The 23,996-nt window shown below is 37.7% G+C and overlaps 1 protein-coding gene across 2 annotated transcripts in view; it reads left to right on the forward strand.

The window, feature by feature from the left end:
* NBAS (NBAS subunit of NRZ tethering complex) overlaps positions 1–23,996 on the forward strand; it is a 337,182-nt gene that overhangs the window by 166,388 nt on the left and 146,798 nt on the right. For both annotated transcript variants that reach the window (XM_046661718.1, XM_046661719.1), the window contains exons 31-35: positions 1,507–1,619; positions 9,616–9,729; positions 15,392–15,505; positions 17,662–17,819; positions 18,546–18,635. In XM_046661718.1, the coding sequence (XP_046517674.1) occupies positions 1,507–1,619; positions 9,616–9,729; positions 15,392–15,505; positions 17,662–17,819; positions 18,546–18,635 (589 nt within the window). The remainder of the gene's footprint in view (positions 1–1,506; positions 1,620–9,615; positions 9,730–15,391; positions 15,506–17,661; positions 17,820–18,545; positions 18,636–23,996) is intronic.

Below are 23,996 nucleotides of genomic sequence, written 5' to 3' on the forward strand. Positions count from 1 at the left end.
CTGGCACCAAACTGATTGCAACCTGTGAACCCAGATGTATTTAAATGTTCACAGTTATATTGACTATAGACAATAGTCCATACATTCTTATTCATTAAATTGTTATCTAACTAGTATTTTTTGATTGAGGAAGCAATGCAACCACGAGATAAAATATTCAAACAGTCTAAAAAGGATATTTATTGACGGTGTCTCTCTCCTCATTTTAATTTCCCTAACTTTATCCCTCAGCAATGTTTTTTATCACTTTCCTGTGTATTCTTCTAAAATATCTTATTGTGTTACCCTCTTCTTTCTTAAATCACAAATAAGTGCTTACTACTTGTACATACCTTTCTGTATCTTGTTTTTTTCATTTATGTCTATGTTGAAGGTTTTTCCACATGAGTACATATAGGTTTGTTTCATTCCTTTTTGATGGTTGTAGAATATTCTGCTGCTTGACATCTATAGAATTGATTTCATTAGTTCCTGATTTAGTATTTCTTTTATTTTAAAAACGATGTGGTATTGAATGTCCATAATTATGTCTGGGCATGTGTGAACCTATCTGTAGTGTGAGTTCCTAGAACCGGAATTCCTGGCTTCAAAGGTAAGTGCGGTTAGAATTTTGGTAGATACGCATAGAGGTTATACTTGAATCAGCAGTATTTGTTAGTGCTCATCTGATTTAAATCGTACGCTTCTGCAAGAGCAAGCTAGGCCTGTCTCTATCACTTGGTCATTTAGGTGCTTACAGTGGCCTGGATATTTTCATCTGGTGAGCCATGATTTTAGCATTCAGTAGCCCTCCTGGCCTGATCTCTACCTCTCGTTTTCATCTCATGTCCTAATGTTGCTTTACATGCACCTTTCAGAAAATGTTTATTCATTAATTACAGTATTTATTAAATACCTTTCTCTGGATTTTTAAAAATTTGGTTAAAACATTCCATAGGTGTCATAAATTCTTAGATTAGGAAACCACAGTCTCCTGTGTTTGTCTCAGTACTGCATCACCAACTGCTTTTTCTCTTTTTGATCACAAAACTCTCTTGTGCAGTTTCTTAGGTTACTCTGTTTTCCTTTGGAGGACAAAATTGTGACTGAATCAAGATATTACTATTTTTCCTAGAAGAATAAAGGAAATTATCTGAATTCTGTATTTTAATTCTTTCTAATATGAAATTACTTTTGGAGTCAACAATAAAAAGGGCACTAAACACAGAGTTGACAGAGCTTGCTTCATTTTGTGGTACCGTTATGTACTATCTCTGTAACCCTGCGCAGATCCCTTCACCTCTCTGAGCTGTAATTTTAGCTTCCTTAAAAAGCAGATGATGATATTTGCCTATCTCACAGGCTTGCTGTGAGGATTAAGTAAGATAACAGAAAGCGCCTGGCAGAATACCTGGAATGTAGTAGGTTTTTGATAAGTATGTGTTGGATCTCATGTTATTGAATGTAGAATGGTGGCTTAGTGAACATAGGTTACTTCTTTTTAAAAATTTATCTTATTTCTCCTAGGTGTTGTTTACAGCTGATAACAGATAGACCCACAGCCATTCAAGAGGAGCTAGATCTTATCCAAGCCCTTGGATGTCTTGAGGAATTTGGGGTAAAGATCCTCCCTTTGCAAGGTGTGTTTTCAACTTAGTATTACACTCTTATTAACTTATTTTGCATTAATTTACTGGTATTTCTTTTTAGTTTTTTAAACTAACGAGGACCTTTGGTTATTTAATCCCTTAGCCATAGATCCTGGCCTCTGCCCCGTTTTTCAACTGAAATCTTAAGTGGAAACCCAAAAGAAAAAATAAAGCCAACATTTTATCATAAATTGGCAGTTTTAAATTCACAGTTATGACATTAAAAGAAATAACATTAGTAACAGCAGTGAGGCTATTAAATAACAACAAAAATCTTGGGGATTATAGATGAGAGTTTAAAATTTACATCAGTATGGTATGCAATTTATTTCTGTGTTTTGTTTCAGTTGCATAGATTTAAAAGTAGCTGTAAATAATAATAGTTTCTTTTTATGCTTACTGCAGAATATTTTTAAATTAAGAATTAATTACTGTTTTTTTAAAGAAATAATAATAGGAAGTTCTTGCTTAAATTACTAACAATATTTTAAATTGCTCAAGTTCTTCTGCATAAATGTAAAAGTCAGATAAGTACCACCTGAAACAAGCATGCTGTTATGCAGTCACTTGTCATCACCTCCTTTGTGCTTTGAGGACAGTGTGCATCTCCCGGTGCCCTGAACCTTACCTCGCAAGTGGGAGGTAGATTTTCTGTTGCTTCAAACCCTGGACCTCAGTGCCTAAATGTAGTCGGTAGCCTGGTTGTTAGCAGTGTGCTTAGCTGGCTTCCATGTAATCTCCTATCTTTATTCTTAACTCTGGACGTATTTGGAATTGGGTGTAGGGAAGGTATAGCTGAGTTCCTTCCATCTCTCTGGTTTTTGATAAATTTTCACCAGAATTGTCTCTTGTCTCACAATTGTCTCAACTCCCAGATCCTTCGGACAATGGTGACCTTTTACAGGTTCCTTGGTGTCTTTGTTCTTTGTAGTGTTTTAAGTCAGATGGATCTTGGGGAATGTGAGCCAGTAGAGGCTTTCTCGTGTTTTCGTGTGGGTTTCCATTGCAGTTTTACTAAAAATTAAAGTTGTACTTGTCAGACAAATTTATTATATTTGAAAAGGTCACTATTACCTTGAATAAATATTTTGGAAATAATTCGTGTGTGTTTATGAATATCCTGCAGCATCTTAAACAAGTATATTTAAAGTGATTGTTAAATCACTAGAAAATTCTATTTGTTTGTACTATTCATGTAATTTTTGAGCCCAAAGCTTCTTAAAATTGTGAAGATTACTCAGAGTTACTAAGAAGCATTTTCAGTTTATTTTCAAATGTCAAGTCATTAACTACCTCCCCCCAAACACTTATATTTTTTTTCTGTTTTATTTTTTATTGAGATTATGATAGTTTACAGCCTTGGAGATTTCAGTTGTACATTATTATTTGTCAGTCATATTGTAGGTGCACCACTTCACCCTTTGTGCCCACTCCTCATCCCTTTTCCCCTGGTGTAACCCCTAATCTATTCTCTTTGTCCACGTGTTTAACTTCCACATATGAGTGGAGTCATACAGAGATTGTCTTTCTCTATCTGGCTTATTTCACTTAACATAATACCCTCAAGGTCCATCCACGTTGTTGTGAATGGGACTATTTGAGCCTTTTTATGGCTGAGTAGTATTCCATTCTATACATAAAACATATCTTCTTTATCCAGTCATCGGTTGATGGGCACTTAGGTTGCTTCCACATCTTGGCTATTGTGAATAATGCTGCAGTGAACATAGGGGCATGTGAGTCTCTCTGAATTGCTGATTTCAAGTTCTTTGGATAGATACCCACTAGTGGGATGGCTGGGTCATATGGTATTTCTCTTTAATTTTTTGAGAAATATCCATACTGTTTTCCATAGTGGCTGCACCAGTTTGCATTCCCACCAGCAGTGTCCGAGGGTTTCTTTTTCTCTACAACCTCTCCAATATTTGTTATTTTTTGTTTTGGTTATTTTAGCCATTCTAATGGGTGTAAGGTGATATCTTAGTGTAGTTTTGAGTTGCATCTTCCTGATGATCAGTGATGCTGAGCATCTTTTCATGTGCCTATTGGCCATCCATATATCTTCTTTGAGAAAAGTCTGTTCATATCCCCTGCCCATTTTTTGATCAGGTTGTTTGATTTTTTGTTGTTGAGTTGTGTGAGTTCTTTATATATTATGGAGATTAACCCTTTGTCAGATATATGATTTGCAAATATTTTTTCCCAGTTGGTGGTTTGTGTTTTTGTTTCCATCCTGTTTTCCCTTGCCTTGAAGAAGCTCTTTAGTACGATGAAGTCCCATTTCTTTATTCTTTCTATTGTTTCCCTTGTCTGAGAAGACATGGTGTCTGAAAAGATCCTTTTAAGACTAACCAAACACTTATATTTTTAACTGAAGTTTTCAAGCACAGGAGAGTACAGAGCACTAGGAAACTTTTGTCCTTCTGATATCTCTTGTTAGGCCAAGTTGTTATAGCTTTGACTTTGTGTGTGTGTGTTTTAGCTAGTTATTTAATCCAAGCAGGTTAATATAATATGCTAATTTTTCTTGCAGTCCACCACATGCTATTGAATTTTGAAACATTAAATTGAGCTCTGATTTTCTGTGGTGCTCAATTAGCAGTATTTTTATTTATATATTTATTTTTTGGTGAGGAAGATTCACTCTGAGCTAAATCCATTGCCAACTTTCCTCTTTTCTTTTTTTGCTTAAGGAAGATTAGCCCTGAGCTAACGTCTGTGGCAATCTTCCTCTATTTTGTACATGGGATGCCTCCACAGCATGGCTGGTGAGTGGAGTAGGTCCATGCCCAGGATCTGAACGTGTGAACCCCGGGCCACTGAAATGGATCACATGGAACTTTAACCACTTGGCCATGGGGCCAGCCTCCAATTAGCGGTATTTTTGCTGGCTGTATTTGCACTTCAGGTGATGGGTTTGAATATCTGCAACCAAACCTAGTATCCTGCTGTAGTTTCTGAAAAATTTTCTGAGTGAAGAGTGTTTTAAGATAGACATTTACTTTCATGTCTTGACAGCTTTCTGGCTTCATAGATTGGTTTGGAGTTTCCTGTTAGAATGACTGTGAGAAAATCTTCTGGATGTGGACAGGGAGTATTGTCTTTGTATACTGTTTGTTGTATTTATCTTACAGATGCAATTTAGGCTTAAGCTGCTTCTGTATTCATCAGTAATACTGGACAAAGTCACTTGAGGTTTAAACATTTATGACCCAAGTGTTTTTACTGTAGTCAGTGTCTAATAGTTCGTTTTGTCCCTTGCTTTGTTTTGAAGCCTTCTTTGCCTGCTCTCCAGGAGTTGCTGTTTCTCATCAGGTGAAGGCTGGTGGTGCAGCTGCGTTATGATTAATGAGTTAGTAGAAGCTAGGAGCAGAAATATCGCGTACAAATGATTCCTTATCTCTGAGTCTCCTATGAAGTGTGTGTGTGTGTGTGTGTGTACATATGTGTGCTTTTCTGTGTCACTTGGGTGTTTGTGTAAATAATATAACTTTCACATGAGCAGATGTAGGATATTTCAGTTGACCCCTGTATCTTTCTATAACAGGATGTTCTCCAGACCTGCAGCGTTGTGCTTAGTGCAGCCTGGAGCCAGTTTTGCTGCTTATTGCTGGGTAACTGGACAAGTGTCTTAATCTTTCTTTGTGTTTAAGTTTTCTCATTTACAAAATGGGAATATTCATAAGCACCTTATGGAATTGGTTATACAGATTAAATCTCTGTATTTAGAGTACCTGGGATATAGTAGGAGCTCTACGAGTATCAGCTGTCATTTTTGTCATTTTACTTGAAGGTACTTTCTAAATGATGGTCGAGTTAGAGTGGTCTTACCTCCTTCTCATCCCTCCCTCCCCCCACCTGTCTTCATTCTCCTCTTTTCACTCCCTTTTTCCATTCAAAGAACGTTAATTTAAGCTCTTACTCTGTTCCAGAAACTGAAATGATGAAGGGAATAAGCACACTTCCTGACTCTGAGGGACCGACACACAGAACTAGACAGAGTCACACCCAGTGTCATGTATGAATTCAAATTCTGATTTGGCCACTTTGAGCTGTGTGGCAACTTAATGTATTTGAACTTCGCCTTCCTCAGGTGGAGATAGTAATAAAATATTCCCTAGACAGTTCTCAAAGTTATATCCTGAAACTTTGAGAATCCTTGCGGTAGAGGATCTCATACTTCATAAGCATTTCTGTGAATATGCCAGTAGTTATAATAATAATAATAACTAACACTTATTGAGTGATTTTTATGTTCTAAATGCACTTTATATGTATTCATTAATTCTCAAAAGTACCCTGTGAGGTAGTGACTAGTATTGTTTCCTGTTTCCAGATGATGAAATCAAGGCATAGTGAGGTTAAGTAGCTTACTTAGGGTCACACAGCTAGTTAGAGGTGGGGCTAGAATTCAAGTCTAGTAGTCTGGCTCGAGAACCTGTGTTTGTAAATGGTAGATGACACTACTGATGAAGAGGTGTGAAAGTAAAGATTGTTTGAGAAGGAAGCTCTGGCTTGTGCTCTCGCTCCTCAGCTGAGTGACTGACTTCTGCATATTATCACCTTCTTTGCCTATACAATTCAGACTTGTACTTCAGCAAACATCACAAGTAACTATATATGTTGTGCACCTTTGATACAATTCATGAGTGACTAAAATTGATATTTTTCATTTTTGATTTGCTCATCATGCACTGTCCCTGCCTTATAAGGTTGTGGTCAGTGTTTGGCAGGTGAGTAGCTGGTCAATAAATGCTTCTTAAGTCTGAGACCTCTGCGTGTCTGTATTTTATAGTTTTTTTTTAACACTTGAAATAATTTTTGAGATCCACTGGAAAATGAAAGATCCTCAACTATTAGAAGATACGTACATGCGTATGTTTTTCATGTTCATTCATTCCGTTTTGAAAAGGAATTTTAGGAGTCAAAGACCCCATCCCTTCATAGAAAGATAATAACATCTAACGCTTGAATTTATTTAACTGTGAAATCACATTTTGAAATAGAATTTAGCGTGTCCCATGATAAGCAGTAAAAGAGAACTGATGTAGTGATTGTCCAGAGGCTCAAAAAATAGGTTAAGGGGCCGGCTCCGTGGCCGAGTGGTTAAGTTTGCGCGCTCCGCTGCGGTGGCCCAAGGTTCGGATCCTGGGTGCGGACATGGCACCGCTCGTCAGGCCACGTTGAGGCGGTGTCCCACATCCCACAACTAGAAGGACCTGCAACTAGGATATACAACTATGTACAGGGGGGATTTGGGGAGATAAAGCAGAAAAAAAAAAAAAGATTGGCAACGGTTGTTAGCCCAGGTGCCAATCTTTAAAGAAAAAAAAAATAGGTTAAATATCATTTGAACATGACAATTGCACTCTGTTATAATTCTCCTCTCCAAATTTATTTATTATTATTATTTTTTGGTGAGGAAGATTAGCCCTTAGCTAATATCTATTGCCAATATTCCTTGTTTTGCTTAATGAAGATTGTCACTGAGCTAACACCTGTGCCAGTCTTCCTCTGTTTTGTATGTGGGGTGCCGCCATGGCATAGCTTGATGAGCAGTGTGTAGGTCCGTGCCTGGGATCCAAACCCATGAACCCTAGGCTGCTGAAGTGGAGCAGGTGAACTTAACTGCTACACCACTGGGCCAGACCCCTACAAATTTATTTAAGGTACCTGAAATATTAATACTATGACTTGCTTAGGGCCGGAAGCAAAGAGCCAAACTTGAGTGTTCCGTTAAATGGAAGTTTAGAGAAAATGATGATCCATTGCTATGTGTGGTTTCAGTTTTCCACTTTGATTTTTTCAGTAGAAAGAGAGTGGTAGTAGTAAGGAAATCAGCTTACTAGAGTTTCTAAAACTAGAGCTTCTCTAAGAATACAAGGACTCATCAAATAAGGCCATAAAAGTGTCTATGAAAACCCCAGGTTTTTACATATGTAGAATGACGGTAATATCTGTGACAACTGTTGTCTTGAAAATCAAATTAGAAACGTTTAGAAAGTACCTTTGTCATAGTTATTGAATATGACATATTGAAGTAATGTTACACATTTTCTTAAAACACATAGTAGGAGAAAAACCCATAAAGTAGTAGCAGATGTCAAGGGAAAAACCTAAGTTTCTGATTGAAAAAGTTATGGACAAATTTGAAGTACATTGCATCAGTTAGCGTTTGCTAGACCGTGCTGTAGTAAACTAAAATCTCAGGGGCGTATGGTAACAAGTTTATTCCTTGCTCACAGTCATGCCTGCCCCACCCCTCCGTGAAACATGGCATTCTCACGGCAGAGGGCAAAGATCAGTGGTGTAGCCTCCTGATGACTCCTAAGTATTTGCTCAAAAGTAGCACATGTCACTTCCACTCACATTCATTGCCCGTGGAAGTCACATGGCCAAGCCTAATGTCGGTGAGGCAGGTATTTGTGATATGAATAATTGCAGTAGATACTGGGAACACTACAGTCTACAGAAGCTGTACTCAGAGATAGATATGGGTTGTCATGATTGTGAAGTAAGTAACCAGTCTACATCTACCTTACATTTTATAATAAAGGCTGTATTTTATAGTAAAGGCCACAACAGGATTACTATACCGGCAGTTATGTAAATAGCCATCCTAAAGTAGTTCAATATACACTAAAGTATTAGGAATAAAAAGACATGACATTTGCAGCTTATTGTCAGAAGGTTCAGAGAAAATAGATGTGTGTGTATGTGTATGTATTTGCATATATGTATGAATGTTGGGGAAGGAAGGTGCGCATACATTATTGCACATGTGCATGTGTGAATGAAGCAACTTATTAACAACTGGTCGATCTTGGCAAAAATTATAGAGGAATTCCTTGTACCGTTCTTGCAACCTTTCTGTAAGTTTGAAATTAAGTAATAATAAAAACTTAGCAAAAAAGAGCCCATTCCGAAGAAAAACCACCGCCTCTCTCCTTTATGTCTCCAACTCTTGGGCCCCTCCCACCTACTAGAAGTAATTTTAGGAGAACACAGGATATGTGGGAGATAGCCGTGGATTTAGAAATGGATAAAGGAGTGAAGTTGTGAAAAACATTTAACGAGCTGGGTTGAATTCTGGTTTTTTCACTTTTCACTGACCTTGGCCAAAGGACATAATCTGTCTGCACTTTAGTTTCTTCCCCTGAGGGTCATAGTACCTGCTTTGTAGGGTTCATCTACATAAAGCACCTACAACAGTGCCTGGGATGTAGGTCATATTCATTTAATATTGCTGCTGTCGTTATAGTAGTTATTGTTGTATTTATTGGGGCCCAGCCTCCAGGGTAGTACCTGCTTCTTAAGGGTTGATGTCTCTACCCTAAATAGATACCGTTTCTTTCTGGCATGTTCATATAGTCTTTAAATAAAGGGCTTTTTTCTCCCCTTATTTTAAGTGTTCTTAATTGCCTCATAGGATGAATTGGTGTGATCAGACATGTTTTATTTTCCTAACATCTAGCTTAAGTGAGAGGATTGGGTCTGTTGCTTTTGGAGAAAGGTTAATAAATTAGAACAGTGAGCACTTTGGGGGCTCCTCCCCTCCAAACTGGGGTGACGTGGTGGAGATAGAAAATGGATATTTGGAACGTGGAACGGATTTTGGGGAGCTGAGGGGAACTAGTGTAACAAGAAGGTTGTGAAGTTTTCAAGGAGAAATATTATCGTCTTTAAAATTTCCCTAAGTCCTGACGTGGTACTTGAAAAGGTGACGCTTTTTCCTAGCTTTGGAATGCCAGTTCATTTGCTGTTTCAGAAGTTTGGTGACAAAGAAGAGATCCATGTTATACATTTTTCAGTAGCAACAATAATTTTAATTTTTTTTTAAAAATTTTTTTAAAAATTAAAAAAATTTTGTCTTAATTCTTATTGACCTGAGGACTAACACAGTTTTCATTTTGTTTGGTTGCCTTAAATTAGGAAGATCTGACACCCTTTTGTGGTTACGTGTCTTTAGTATGTCTTTCTTTTGTAGTGCGATTGTGCTCTGATCGGATCGGCCTCATCAAGGAGTGTATTTGCCAGTCCCCCACATGCTACAAACAATCCGCCAAGCTTCTGGGCCTTGCTGAGTTGCTGAGAGTAGCAGGTGAGTTTTGAATACTAAGCTGCGGACTAAGGTTTCTGTGTTAATCTCAATTATTCTAGGTGAACCTCAGAATATGTGCTTACAGGTATTAGAAGAGCTGCTTTCGGGCTCTTATAACCAGAAAGCTTAAATATAGAACAAGCCAGCCCTGCCAGTCCACCTTCAATGTCCAAATTTGATGTAATACTTTTGAACCTGAACAATTTTTTAGAAAAATTTGTGCATTTACTATTTGGTGGGATTTTCACGCATATTATCTCATTTCATCTTCTATTAAATAGTGATGATGATGTATTCTTCCCACTTTACGAGGGAAATTGAGGATAGGAGAAGTTAAGTATCTTGTGCAGCAGGGTTAAACAGCAGACTGTGGCTTTCAGGGAAAGTCTTTCGGCCTCTACATTTCATGTTTCTTTAACCACACTGCTCTACTCACCAGAGTCTTTTTTTTTCTCACAGTTTTTTTTAAAGATTTTTAAATTTTTCCTTCTTCCCCCCAAAGCCCCCCAGTACGTAGTTGTATATATTTTCTAGTTGTGGCTCTTTCTAGTTGTGGCATGTGGGATGCTGCCTCAGCATGGCTTGATGGGCAGTGCTAGGTCTGTGCCCAGGATCCGAACTGGCGAAACCCTGGGCTGCTGAAGCGGAGCGCGCCAACTTAACCACTCGGCCACCGGGTGGGCCCCTACCAGAGTCTTTTAATACTTTTCTTTAGTATTTTTGACTTATGCTGATCTCCACAAGAACAGTTGTTGGCCATTTTACTTCATAAGCAGTGGTTTGAAGTTGTGCTTGTCTAAGCCACATATTATGGGCTCGAAAGTAAAGGGGATTTGTGTTGTTTGAGCTTTAAAAATATGTATATATTTAGTATACTTAGTGGACACATTTATTGATGTTTTAAAATCTTAATTATCTGACTTTTGTTCTTACAGTGTATAGTTTTAGTAAATTTTAGTGTATTAGTTGTCCTTTTCTAGTCTGAAAGCATAGCATTAGCATTGTTACCTTTGAACTTGCAGCGGCCTTGGAAAAGTGCTGACCCTGTGATTGGGGTCGTTCATCCATCGTGAGGCATCTTGGATGACTGGGGAGAAACTGGGTGTGGGGTCAGGAGACTGGTTCAGTCTTCTGTGTATGTATGGGTTCAGTTCCATCCATTTGTTCAATGACTTGAGCTCCAGTTTCTGAATCTGGAGACTAGGAATGATACTCCCTTGTTTCACCTACCAAGTTATCAGAGACCCAAATGAGTTAATGCATATAAAAGCACTTTGTAAACTTTGAAGCACTCTGACCATCAGGGAAGAATTTCATGAGGATCTAGTCCAGAGAAACTAATGAAGCAGTCAGGGATGCCATCTGCATTTTCCATGCACCTACTAGGATTGATTTCCATTTTTGTCCTTGTGACGTGTTGACATAGAAACAGGAATATCAGTGATCCTGGCAAACAATATTAATTTTTAATGGGATGAGCATTTCTTTTTCAGTCATACAGAACGCATTTATGTAGAACATGTAGTGTTTAGACCTCTTTTCTTTTATTGCAGCTATTTTAGTTCTAATATTTGGAACCCATCCCAACTTGGCCACTTCTATTTCAGAAACTTCCAAGTGGAATCTGTATTACAACTTCAGTGCAGTATCATCAAAAGATAAGACTAGTATCTACATTTCATTCAACATATTTTTATTGTGGGCCACCTGCATGCACAATAAAAACAGCTAACATGTATCAGTGACTCCCATGTGCCAGCACCCTTCTGTACTCTTTTTACGTATTAACTCTTTGACTATGCACAACCACCTCTTGTTAGCCATGTTTTACGGATGAGGAAATAGAAGGCTAGAGAGGTGAAGTAATATCACTTTGTTTGCTACTTTGGATGCCAAGTTCTGTTGCACACAGCTGCTGCCGTCTGGGGATTTAGAATCTTAAATCACTGAGGAAGCAAATAATTATGCTGCAGCAGAGGATATGATGGCAGTACCTGGCTTCTGTAAACAGGTGTTATAGAACTTGAAGAAAGACAGTGCTAATATTTTGCCGGGGCGGGGGGCAGATATTAAGAAAGGGATCACAAGGCAGGTGACACGTATCTAAAACTTGTAGGCTGTTTTGGTTATCTCTTGCTGCTTTAGAAACCACCCAAAAACTTAGTGGCTTAAAACAACAACAGTCGTTTATTTTTGTGTGTCCCAGTTCTGGAGGTTCGCTGGGCCTAGCGAGGTAGTTCAGGGTCTTTTATGAAATTGCAGTCAGATAGTGGCTAGGAACGGGCTCTACTCAAAGGCTGCTTTATTCACATGTCTGGCATCTGGGCTGAGAAGACTCCAATAGCTGGGGGATGGAATAGCTAGGGCTCTATCTCTTCTCTGTGTGGTTTCTCCTTGTGGTCTTTCTTATGGTGGCCTCAGACTTCTTACACGGTGGCTGAAGGCTCCCAGAGTCAGTGTCCCAAGAGAAACTAGCAAAAACTTCGTGGAATTTGGAATTTGGAAATGCCTTGGAATTTGGGCAGTTTCATTTCCATTGTGTTTTGTTCACTGAGCAGTCACATAACCCCTCCCAACATCAAGGGAAATATTTATACATTATACCTGAAGGCTTCACTGGGCCTAGGTGATCTGCTTTTGAGCTGGCTTACTCACATGGCTGTTGGAAAAGACCTCAGTTCCTCCCTGGCTGGTGGTAAGAGCCCTCAGTTCCTTGCCACATGGACCTCTCCATAAGGCTTCTTGAGTGTCCTTTCAACATGGCAACTCCTAGAGTTTCTCCTAATGCCATTGATCCGCAAGAGAGCAAGGAGGACTCTGTAATGCCTTTTATGACCTAGTCTTGGAAGTAGCACAGCATCGTTTCCACCTTAATCTCTTTGTTAGAAGTAAATGACTAACCAGCGCCCACTGAAGGGGAGAGGCATGAAGCTTCATCTTTAGAAGGGAGTATCAAAGAATTTGTGGATATAGTTTAAATTATATTTCATGTACTCAAAGGCTTGTCATGCCACAAGCCTTTGACTTTAGTCTCTTCTTGAGACTAAACATAGGAATCATTTTCTTTAATAGCTTTCTAGTCTGTTCATACTCCTGGCAGTTCTTCCTAAGAGTTTTATTTTTTTGTTTTGTTTTGTTTGTAATATTTTTCTAGACATCATTCTTTTTAGAGTGGTTTTTTTTTTTTTTTTTGCTTATGTTTTTCCTTTTAACCAACTGCTTAGATTGGAACTTTGTAGAATTAAAAGCAGTTAAATATTTGAACTTTGGACTTTAAGATGAGTATTTGACCCATCTTCATATCAAAGTTTATTTTAACAACAGTAACTCTCATTTTATACTTTTATTCATATCTAAGTTACTTCTTACTGCATCCCTTACACCAGAGATGTGTGTCTCATTTTTGAATGCGAGGAAACAGGAGTAAAGAAATAGTTTATTGAAGATGTCTCAGTTCAGAAGTTTCTTACTTTGAATCCTTTGCTCTTATTGTGTTTCCACCTTTTTTGACGTTGGACGTGGTCATCAATGGGCTCTTACTTAGAATCGGCTGATTAGGGGCTTTAATTACATCTGCAACATACCGTCACAACCTCGCCAAGTTGTCACATGAAAAAATCACACCTGGCCCTTTTGTTTTTCGTGTAGATATTCTGAATAAATGCTAACATGTCAAGAATATTATCTAGGAAATAGGTTTTATATTAATTGTGATATGTGCATTTAGTGCTGAAGAACATTTACAGATTGTTCTATTTCCAGTGTTCTGTGTTAGTGCTGCTAAAACATGAAATGTGTTGTTCTAATAATAATAATATGAATCTTAGCGCCATAACATCTCTTGATTTAAGAATCTTTTTAGCCTAGCTTGGGCCAGTTTTTCTCTTGGATTTTATTCACACCTTTGAAGCACAGAAAGAAGATTGATGGGGACATATTTTAAAAGTTTCATTCAGCCCTTTTTGTGATATGTTTACTTTTGCTTCCAAATCATATTATAGCTTAAGAATGCAGAGATGTACATATTTCCTCTTTTTCCCTGGGAATATTGGAAATACTTTTAACGTTTCATTACTTCATTAAAATATAAAAGACTTTTTACTTTTTAGCCTAAATATAAAAATTGTATTTGTGTTATAGCTTTGAATTATTTGTCCTATAATTGAAAATTACTTTCTGAATTGAATCTATGCCCATTTCATCATGGATACATTTTTTTTGAGCCCCTCTTATGTGTAAGACTTGGTCCTGGGTACTGAGAATTCAACAAGAAAGCAATGCCTGTCCTCCAAGAGCTTAAATTCTGATAGAGGATGTGGCTGATTAAAAAGATAACCCCAATAAATTGGTATCCGGAGAAAGAGAGGAGGGGCACCTAAACCATGTATTTTATGTGAAAAAAGTGTGGAGATGCCAAAGGAGGAAGTGACATCTAAGCTGACGTCTAAGAATATTCTCGGGAAGGTAATTTAAGATATTTTTGTTAACGTAAGATGAAATTTGGTATATGTCTTAGGGTCTAGATGTTCACTATGGTAAATGAAAGAGTAGTACTGTCAGTTGTCAAATGACAAAATGAAGACCATTTGGTAATGAGTTTGAGGTCCTTTATTCAAGGGAAACCAATCCATGGATTGTGGGAATACAGAGCCTCACAGGCAGTGGAGCATTGTTCCCGAGGGATTTTGGACGAGAGCGAGTTTTATAGAGCATTAGGAGAGACAGCGGGGAAACAGAGCGTGATTGGCCCGGAGATCAGGGATTTCCTTATGAAGTGAGCAAGTCCTATTTTCGAGGGTCAGGTAAGCTAGCTGCAGCTGAGTTGGAGGATTGTGATTGGTGTATGTTAGGTTTCCTTGATACATGTTTCCTGTAAGTGCAGGCTAAGTTAGGTTTAGATTTCTGACTTGGGCTGGGCCACTGGGGTGGCCTCCATTTTGTGGGTCCTGATACATGAATTAACTTTATCACAATGAAACTATAAAATTTACATACATTTTACGTTGTATTTAAGGTTTTTTTTCCCCTTATATTTGTCATGTATTAATTATAATTAGAACATTCTAATGCAAAATATAAAAAAAGAAATAGCAAAAAAGTTTAAAGAGTCCTTGTTGTGGAGCCGGCCCGGTGTAGCAGCAGTTCAGTGCGCACGTTCCACTCCGGCGGCCCAGGGTTCGCCTGTTCAGATCCTGGGTGCAGACCTTCACACGGCTTGTCAAGCCGTGCTGTGGCAGGCATCCCACATAAAATAGAGGAAGATGAGCACAGATGTTAGCTCAGAGCCAGTCTTCCTCAGCAAAAAGAAGAGGATTGGCAGCAGATGTTAGTTCAGAGCTAATCTTCCTCAAAAACAAAACAAAACAAAAAACTAGTCTAAAGAGTCCCTCTTAGGTGGAAAACTTCCTTTACCCACTTAGGTTGGGGTGGTTCATCTGGGGCTGATATTAATCATTGATCACTTAGGAGACTGAGAGCTAATTCCCTGATTTAATAAGTAGATTGGAAGGTCAAAGTTGCCGTGACCTTTTGTCCTATAATCTTTTAAAATCAGTCTAATCTCTGTTTTTGAATTTTTCAATTAATTTGAAAGACAGTGTTAATGAGCTCTTTTATCAATTGATGCTGTCAAAATTATTAAGTTGTTTGCGTGTGTTTACAGATGAAGACCCAGAAGAAAGGCGTGGACAGGTTCTTATCCTTCTAGTAGAGCAAGCACTTCGTTTCCATGACTACAAGGCAGCCAATGTGCATTGCCAGGAGCTGATGGCCACAGGTGAAGCAGACAAACTACTTAGTACTTTGCTCATGTCCTCTTTACATGATGAATAGTGGAAAAGGTCTGGAAATCAGTTGGCCTGATTGGTAAACCAGTCACATTGTGTTTGTGAGGCTTGAGAAACATTACGTGAGCACTGATAAGCATGTATGCCATGTGGTTATATAGTAAAATAAATACTTTAATGGGCTCAGAGGTTATATTTTATCTGAGATTTTGATTGCTTTCCATTTGCTATTAAAAACATGCTCATAATTTTAATAACAGTTTTTATGTAAAGTATTTTAGTGCCTTTTTATGTGTTTGTTATATAAAAGAAAATGTAAATTTTTCAAGTATCTATAATTTGTGACTATATAGTCAATATTTACATTCTTTATTTTATTTTTAAAGATAACATAGTACTTTTCAAACTAATATTGAGAAATTCGGAGATAGTTCGCAACCCTAAAATTGTCCATATTGAAGTTCTAATTCAGGTCTCTGGAGGATAAGCAGATTTTATTATGAATAATTTCTCCATTAAAGAACACATTCCTCAATGGGGTAGGAAGTGATGTCGTCTTATCTTAGGCTCCGTCCTAAATGATCCACGTTTTATAGCTGTGCCTGAACATATGAAAGCTCACGCACAGCTTTTTACCCACTTTCTGTGCCTTCATGGCGAGTGGTTAAAAATGTAGCGCTTCACCTCATGGTGACTCACGGAGCTGTGCACTTATGATGTATGTGCTTTTCCTGTGTACAATATGAAAGAAAAATTATCCTGATACTTGGTAAAAACAGTATGGAAGACTTTATTCAGGACTGCTGCAGTAGAGGGTGGAGATCAGGCTCAGCTCCGAGTACAGGAAAGATGGCTGGGGATTAATAGCTGAGGAGTGGAGTGAGGGGTCAGTGGAGGAAAAATGACCGTGATGAGGCATCGAGTGAAGGAGGATTCTTGCTGAAGGCAGGCCAGGGTGGTCACATATCAAGGGCGATCAGTTATCAAAGGTGGGAGATTCTCTCTAAACTGACTTAGCAGCATCTTGCTAAACCTGGGCTGCCCAGGCTCGCCAAGGCCAGGCCCGAGCAGTGGGCCTACTTGCGAAGAGGGCTCAGAGGAGCCTGACTAAAGTTTGGTCAAGGAGAGAGTCTTTGTCAATACATCAGTGAAAATGTTTAAAACTCTCGGAAAAAACTCAGTGCTTCATAACCTCAGCATTAGAAAATTAGGTTCATAAAAGAGCTGTGTTCTGTAATATTAACCTAGTGGTTTTGCAGCATTAAATTCAGAATAATTATGGTATTCTGGAAAATCATTGTTGTATTAATCTAAAATCATTTATTTAGAAAGCTTTGTAATAATTTTATTCCTGTAAGGATGCTACCTGAGTTAATTTTAACTTTATGTATGTAGAGAAATTATTCTGGGCTGAGGCCTTTGTACTTAGGAAAAAGGACCTACTTTCCAGCAAGAACTTCTTCAAATATGAATAGAAGTGTATTTTAAGAATTCAGAGTATAATCTTGTATAGGAAAAAGATTCTCCACTGGGAGTCGGGGGCTGCCTGTATTTTTAGCACTATCCTTGGGTCTCTCCATCTATAAAGTGAATGATTCTGTATAGCTGTCTATAATAATTTCTTTTTCTAGCACTTTGCAGTTTATAAAGTGCTTTTAAGTACAGGTTGTTTTAAAATATAGGTTGTTTAATCCTCCCATAACCCAACAAGGACGGCATTATTGTTATTGTCTCTTTGAGCAGTAAAGGAAGTGAGGTACTTGGAACTTTCTCAAGCTCACACAAGTGCTAAATAGCATGGTTGGGCCATGCCCTCAGTCTTCTGAATTCAGATATCTAGCTTTTTACTGAAATCAAAGCTTAGTAGATTATTTGTACTCATTGTCAAGTAATCTAAAATTTAAGAGAGTTTATCAGATGAACTTGTCTGGAGTAGTGCTGAACTTTCTGCATAATAAACCCACCTGATCTCTCTTTTCTACTTTAGATCCTTGTGTATTTCACTTAGATAGTAATATGCATCACTGTTGACCAATTCTGCTTTGGTAACACAAGACCTAAGCAGAAAGCCACTGCATTTCTCATCTTAGGTGGAAGATATTTCTTCTCGTGAAACTCAGTTTGTTTTTTCTTGCCAATTTTGCAGGTTATTCGAAAAGTTGGGATGTTTGTAGCCAGTTAGGACAATCAGAAGGGTATCACGACTTGGCCATTCGTCAAGAACTCATGGCTTTTGCTTTGACACATTGCCCTCCTAGCAGCATCGAACTTCTTTTGGCAGCTAGCAGCTCTCTGCAGACAGAGGTAAGTGCTCCCAATAAAGTAAATCCTGAATTGTATGAAGTATATTTTGTTGGGTGTGTGGGTCTGAGATTTGTGGTCATTTTTTAAGATTTTCTGAGAATTTTATTTTATGGAAGGAAAATAGCTTGTCACTCGTGTGAAAAGGGACTTGAAGATATTAGGATATGAAACAGTGTTGTTGGCTTTATGACAGGAGGAAAGGGTACAAAGCAGGTGTGAGAAAAACAGAAAGTAATATTAGGAAATAAATTATTGAACATAATGGGGAAAGTCAGCATTGTCAGGAATAAAACATACAAAGAGTGGTCATGTGAAATATATTTGAAACCATATGAGTTAAAACCATTGGTGGCGTTATCCCTTTAGAGTCCTTTGGAAATGGCAGGGGAGTGGGCTTTGGTTAGGGAATGCTAAATTTCATAAAATTCACGGGATAGATCTACTCTTGTTTCAAACACTTAAATGTATGAAGAGCTTTTGAAATTCATATTTTCATCTCATAGTCATTCATTACGTTGTATATGAAGTTTTTCACAGTTGATTCCCTCTTCTGAAACTGTTGTGTCCTTGTGAAACTGTTCATGAAGTCCTGAAGTAAGCTTGTTACTAAGAAATATTCATAGCAATTTTTTCCTCAAAAGAGTACTTTTTAAATTTCAAGCCTAGATTGTGAGGAGAGGCAAATTTAAGAACACAATTCCTTTATAATATGTTCTTTTTTTTCAGATTCTTTATCAAAAAGTGAATTTCCAAATCCATCCAGAAGGAGGGGAGGGTGTCAGTGCTTCACTATTGACTAGTAAAGCACCACAAGAGGTAAGTTAGGAGGAGAGGGAGGGAGGAGTTTGAACGGTGGTTGTGAGTGGAATGAAATGGAGTCACCTAACCTTGAGTACGAGAGGGGTTGTGTGTGTGTGTGTGTGTGTGTGTGTAGAGACATTTTCTTCTAAGTTTTTTTTGTGTGTAAAATATAACATTCCTATAGAAAATACACAAAAGAAAAATCACCCATGAAACCACCACATGGATAAAGAAATAGTACATGACCAGCCTTCCACAAGTCAGCCCACACTCTCTCCCAATTTAATTTCTAACTCTTATCTCTCCTTACAGAGATCCTGACTAATGCTAATAACTAGATGCTTGTGTTGTTTGTTCTTGTTTTAAATAATTTTAAAACCTATCATGCCCCTCCCAATGTGATAGTTTAATTTTACCTATTTTTGTGATTTATAGAAATAGTTACACTCAATATTATGTTTGTGAGATTCATCCATGCTATTATATGTGTTGTAGTTTATTCATTGTTATTGCTGTCTAGAAATTAATTGCGATACACATATCTTACTATTTATCCATTCTAATATTGATTGACATTGGTTTGTTTTCAATTTTGGCTACTAAAAACAATGCAATGTCATCATTTTGCAGATGTCTCTGGTGCACATGTGCAAACTTTTCTTTCTGGTGTCTACCCACCTAGCTCTGGAAGTGTACGTTATCAGTTATGTGTACCTTCAACCTCTGTTGATAGGCTCAAATGATCTTCCCAAGAGGTTTAACCAATTGCTCTCTCAACAGCAGTGTTTGGGATTGCCATTTACTCCAGGCCAGCACCTTGGCAGTGATAGTTTTCTAAATTTTACCTGTTCTCTTAAGTGTTTAATGATAACTAATTGTGATTTTGATTTGCATCTTTCTGATTACTAATGAAGATGGAAATACCTCAGGAGAGATCCTCTGTTTTGAGGTACTATGATTCCTCCTGGAAGAGAAACGAGAAAGTATATACCCACTGACACCTTTCTTCTGTTGGTCAGTGCTTTTACTCCATGGAATGTAACTTTTCACGACTATTTCTAGCAAGATAGAATTGGTATTTTTTTAGGTCGAAGAAAGTAGCTATTTCTGATATTCTAACTAGATACATTAAGAGAGGATAATCCTCTTTATAGATTGATTTCCGAAGGATTCCTTTAAATAATAAGCTTCACTTTCAAAGTGTAAGATGTCATTCATTTTTCTAGTAACTATTTTGGAAGACGTCTGTTGTGATAAACGAGCTACACCTAATCTTTTTTTTTTGTTTTTTTGTTTTTAAATTGGCTGTATCCATCTTACCAAACTCATCTGTAGTTGCGCACTGTATAGTTACTTTTACAGCTCTGATACAAGGCATTTGTTGTGGAATCTCTTGATGAAACTAGAGCAAAGATTATTTAGCTTTTGCCTATAGTGGAGTATGTACAACTACTCCATTTCCATAACTCTTTCTTTTACATAAAAATTCAATTTGACAAACATATTGAATATACACATGTATTCCCAGTTCAGTGCTAAGTGATCTGAGAGTCTCAAAGAAGTTTGTGATGTGACTTTTCGCCCTTAAGGAGTTTTCTCCATCCCTCCTGCAATGGTGACTCCAGGACAGCACTGACCAATAGTATTTTCTGGTGAGGAAAGTGTTCTCTAGCTCCACTGACCAGTATGGTAGCCACTAATCACATCTAGCCATTGAGTACTTGAAATCTGGGTAGTACAACTAAGGAGTGAAATTTTAAGTTTTGTTTAATTTTAATTAAGTTAAAATTTTAGTAGCCACATGACGCTACTGGCTGCCAGATTGGGCGTAACAGTTCTGGGAGATCAGATACTCATGGAGGATTGTGTTCTGCCATCAGCACTGCAGACAGTGGGCCTTCTTGTTGCACTCCCTCTGCGTGGAATCCACAGCATTTCCCAGGGGCCTGGAGTGGCGTGGATACGTTTTGTCCTTTGGCTGGTTTTGACTTGTAGTTGTGCTGATAAGTTGTTATTTGATTTTCCCTCACTGGATGTGAAAGCAAGTTAAATTCGGTGGTGTTTTCTCCATGGGATTCAGAATTCTTATATTGGCCAGTGGTTACTAAATGTTCTGTATAGTCTTAGGAAGAGTTGGCAAATTTTACCATCTTTCAAGGTCCAGTTAAATAAAGACCTGCTTTTCATGAGATCTTCTTTATTCCAAGTTTTGTATATTTTGAGCCTCTGATCCTTCCCAACTTGTCCAGCTGCATCTCTCACTCTGTCTGTCTCTCCAGCCTCATTTCTTTTCATGCCTTCCAAACATGTGCTGTGTTCCAGTCACGCTGAACTTAGCACCGGTCTCTGAGTAGGCTCTTTCACCCCTCTGGTGTTATTTAGTTAGAGTTTTCTTTCTGCCTATGCTGCCCTTCTTGTCTTGTGCCCAGGTTATCTTTCTTACCCCTTGATCCTATCTAGTATCATTTTCTTTGCCAGGTTTTCCTTGAGTCCTCATTGCTCCTCCTCCTCTGTCTCCCGAGTGTTGTCACATCATTGTGTCAGCACTCGTGTGGTGTGGTGTGGCAATGTGTGGTAACTGGAAGTATGTCGTTTATCTTTGTACTCCCTCAATAGAGGGCTTGTCACATAGTGAATGCCTTGTAAATGTTTGATAAATCTCAGTGGGAAACTCTCACTGCATAAAGATTAGTCTGTGGTAAAAATGAATTAGAAAGTAAATTTTAGCCTAAAAATACAAGGCATTTCCGTTTAAATCATATGTGTGTGCTGTAGTGGCTATTGAGGTCCTGTTATGTGTTGGCCAGTGTAAGGGTGTATCATTTCTTTGTTCAGTATAAAATTACAGAGGGTGTCTGCTGAGTTCAGCTCCATAAGCTTATTCCGAATCTCCATCCTTCTTTATAAAAATCCATGAAAAGCCTTCTGTGACTTTCGGGTTTCCTATTTTCTGTTTCTATAATGAGTTAGGAAGTGTTGACCTGGCCCCTTGGTGGCTTCTGTGGAGTAGGACATGCTGTGTTACCACAGTGGGCGTATATTGCTCCATTAGAGTCTCTTTAGTAAATGGAAGCCACCAGCAGTCCTTTACATGTTCCACTTAGCGAGGAAAAGGAATTCTTCCAAAATGATTGTCTTTTTTTCTCCCTTTTTTTTTAAAGCTCCTTAAAAGCTTTCCTGTCTTCCTTTGTCCTCTTTAAGCAAGTTGTAATAGATGTAGATCTCATGAAGTGCTAATCCAGACCCTCAGCGAGCGCATTACGGCCTTGATTCACGAAGCACATTTCAGAATGCTATAGCTACCATTATTAGACTAAAATATAGTGCTTAGCTGTGAGATGCCGTGTGTTACACATTAACAGTAGATATAATAACCACATTAAATTATAACTCATAAATGAGAGCTGACTGTATGTGTAATCTGCTTAATGCTCAAGACTTTCATTACTCAGTTGTGAAAATAATGATTTTTATTTATATTTCCAAGCAAAGTAAAGATGTAATTGCTGTGCAGTAGCATTTGCATTAGTACAAGTGGAGCCTACAAGTTTGACGATATTGGCTGTTGTCCCTGTGAACAAGATACTTGTTTATAAATAGAACAAAATGCGTAATTTGTGAATAACTACCGAAATTAAAGTTTTCCAGTTTCTTATTAATGTTACTTATTATGGTTTTTAGATATAACAGTATTCCACCACTTAGAGTATATTAACATTTTGCTTAGCTAGTATTAGTTATATCACTTAGCCGATGGTGTTTTCCCCAGATGAATCTAATTAGAGTTGGAAATGGATTATATACAAGGTTCCCATTAAAAAATCATTTTCTCTGTGGGAAATCTTGTTATAAACATTTTAAGGGGCTACAGATTTATACAACTGGACTAATTAATGTTTAGAACTTGGCCATGGGCTAAACATAAAGCTTTTTCGAATTTATAAAAGGATCATTTAGAAATATTGAGATAAAAGTGAGCAAAATGGCAATTGTATTTCAATATCGTGAATAACCCTTTCTTTTTCTGTTCACCAGTTGATGGACATTTGGGTTGTTTCTACTTTTTATCTATCATGAATAACGTTGCCATGAACATTGGTGTACAAGTCTTTGTATGGAAATATGTTTTGATTTCTCGTGTAGGTACAAAGGAATGGAACTGCTGCATTGTATGGTGTATGTGTGTGTGTTTGAAGAAACTGCCAAATTGTTTTCCAAAGTGGCTGCACCATTTTACTTTCCCACCAGGAAGGTTTAAGGTTCCGTTTTCTTCACGTGCTTGCTAATACTTGTTATTGACTGGCTTTTTGATTAAAGCCATTCTTATGGATGTGTGTGGTGTCTCATTATTGTTTTGGTATGCATTTTCCAAATAACTTATAATAAGCATCTTTTCATGTGCTTATTGGTCATTTCTGTACTTTCTTTGGTGAAATGGCTACAAATACTTTACTCATTTTTTAACTGTGTTATTTGTCTTCTTCTTATTGAGCTGTAAGAGTTTTTTTTTTTTTTAACCTCTGAATACAAGTCCTTTATCATATGTCTGATTTGAAAATGTTTTTCTCTCAGTGTGTGACTTGACTTTTTACTTTCTTCATGGTGGCTTTTGAAGTTCAAAAGTTTTTAATGTTGCTGAAGTCCAGTTCACTAATATTTTCTTTTATTGCTTGTGCTTTTGGTGTTGTATCTCAGATATCTGTGCCTGACTCAAGGTTGTGAAGATTCACTCCTATGCTTTTTTCTAAGAGTTTTGTTTATATATTTATTGATAAATAAGTAATAAGAAGCAGCTACTTTTTGTACGAGGTAAGTATAGGCTTGAGGAATATCCTCATTCAAACAGAAGAATTTAGAGCTTTACCTCGTACCCAAAATTAACTCAATAGGATCATATTTGTTTTGTTTTCTTTTATGTGATAGCTTGTTCTTTTGTAAAGGATTTTAAATCTCATATTTAGTATGCAGAAAGACAACTTAATATTTTGAAGTTTTAAATGAAATAATTTCATCTGAAGTGGATTTTTCTTGCAATTATTGCTTTTGGTAACGTCTTTTGGAATTTTCGTTCAAGCCATTTCATTCAGTTTAATTTTTATTTCCCCAGCCCCTATCTAAGGATTCTGTAGTTTTGTGGTTTGCCTCCATCTAACCCCGTGGTGCTTCAGTCCAAAACCACATCCTATAGTAACTTTTCACGTGGGACTCCTTCCCACTGATAATGTTGAGGATGTGAGAAATACACACATGGAACCAGTGAGGGATTTGGCCCAATTCCTTTGGGCCCTGTCTTTGTTCTCTGCCTCCCTAGGCCTACAGCTTTATAAAAATACGTAGCCCCAGGCAGTAAGTCTGGCCAATGTTTCCTTCTTACAG

Source organism: Equus quagga, chromosome 5 (assembly GCF_021613505.1).
Source record: "Equus quagga isolate Etosha38 chromosome 5, UCLA_HA_Equagga_1.0, whole genome shotgun sequence".
Taxonomy (NCBI): Eukaryota; Metazoa; Chordata; class Mammalia; order Perissodactyla; family Equidae; genus Equus; species Equus quagga.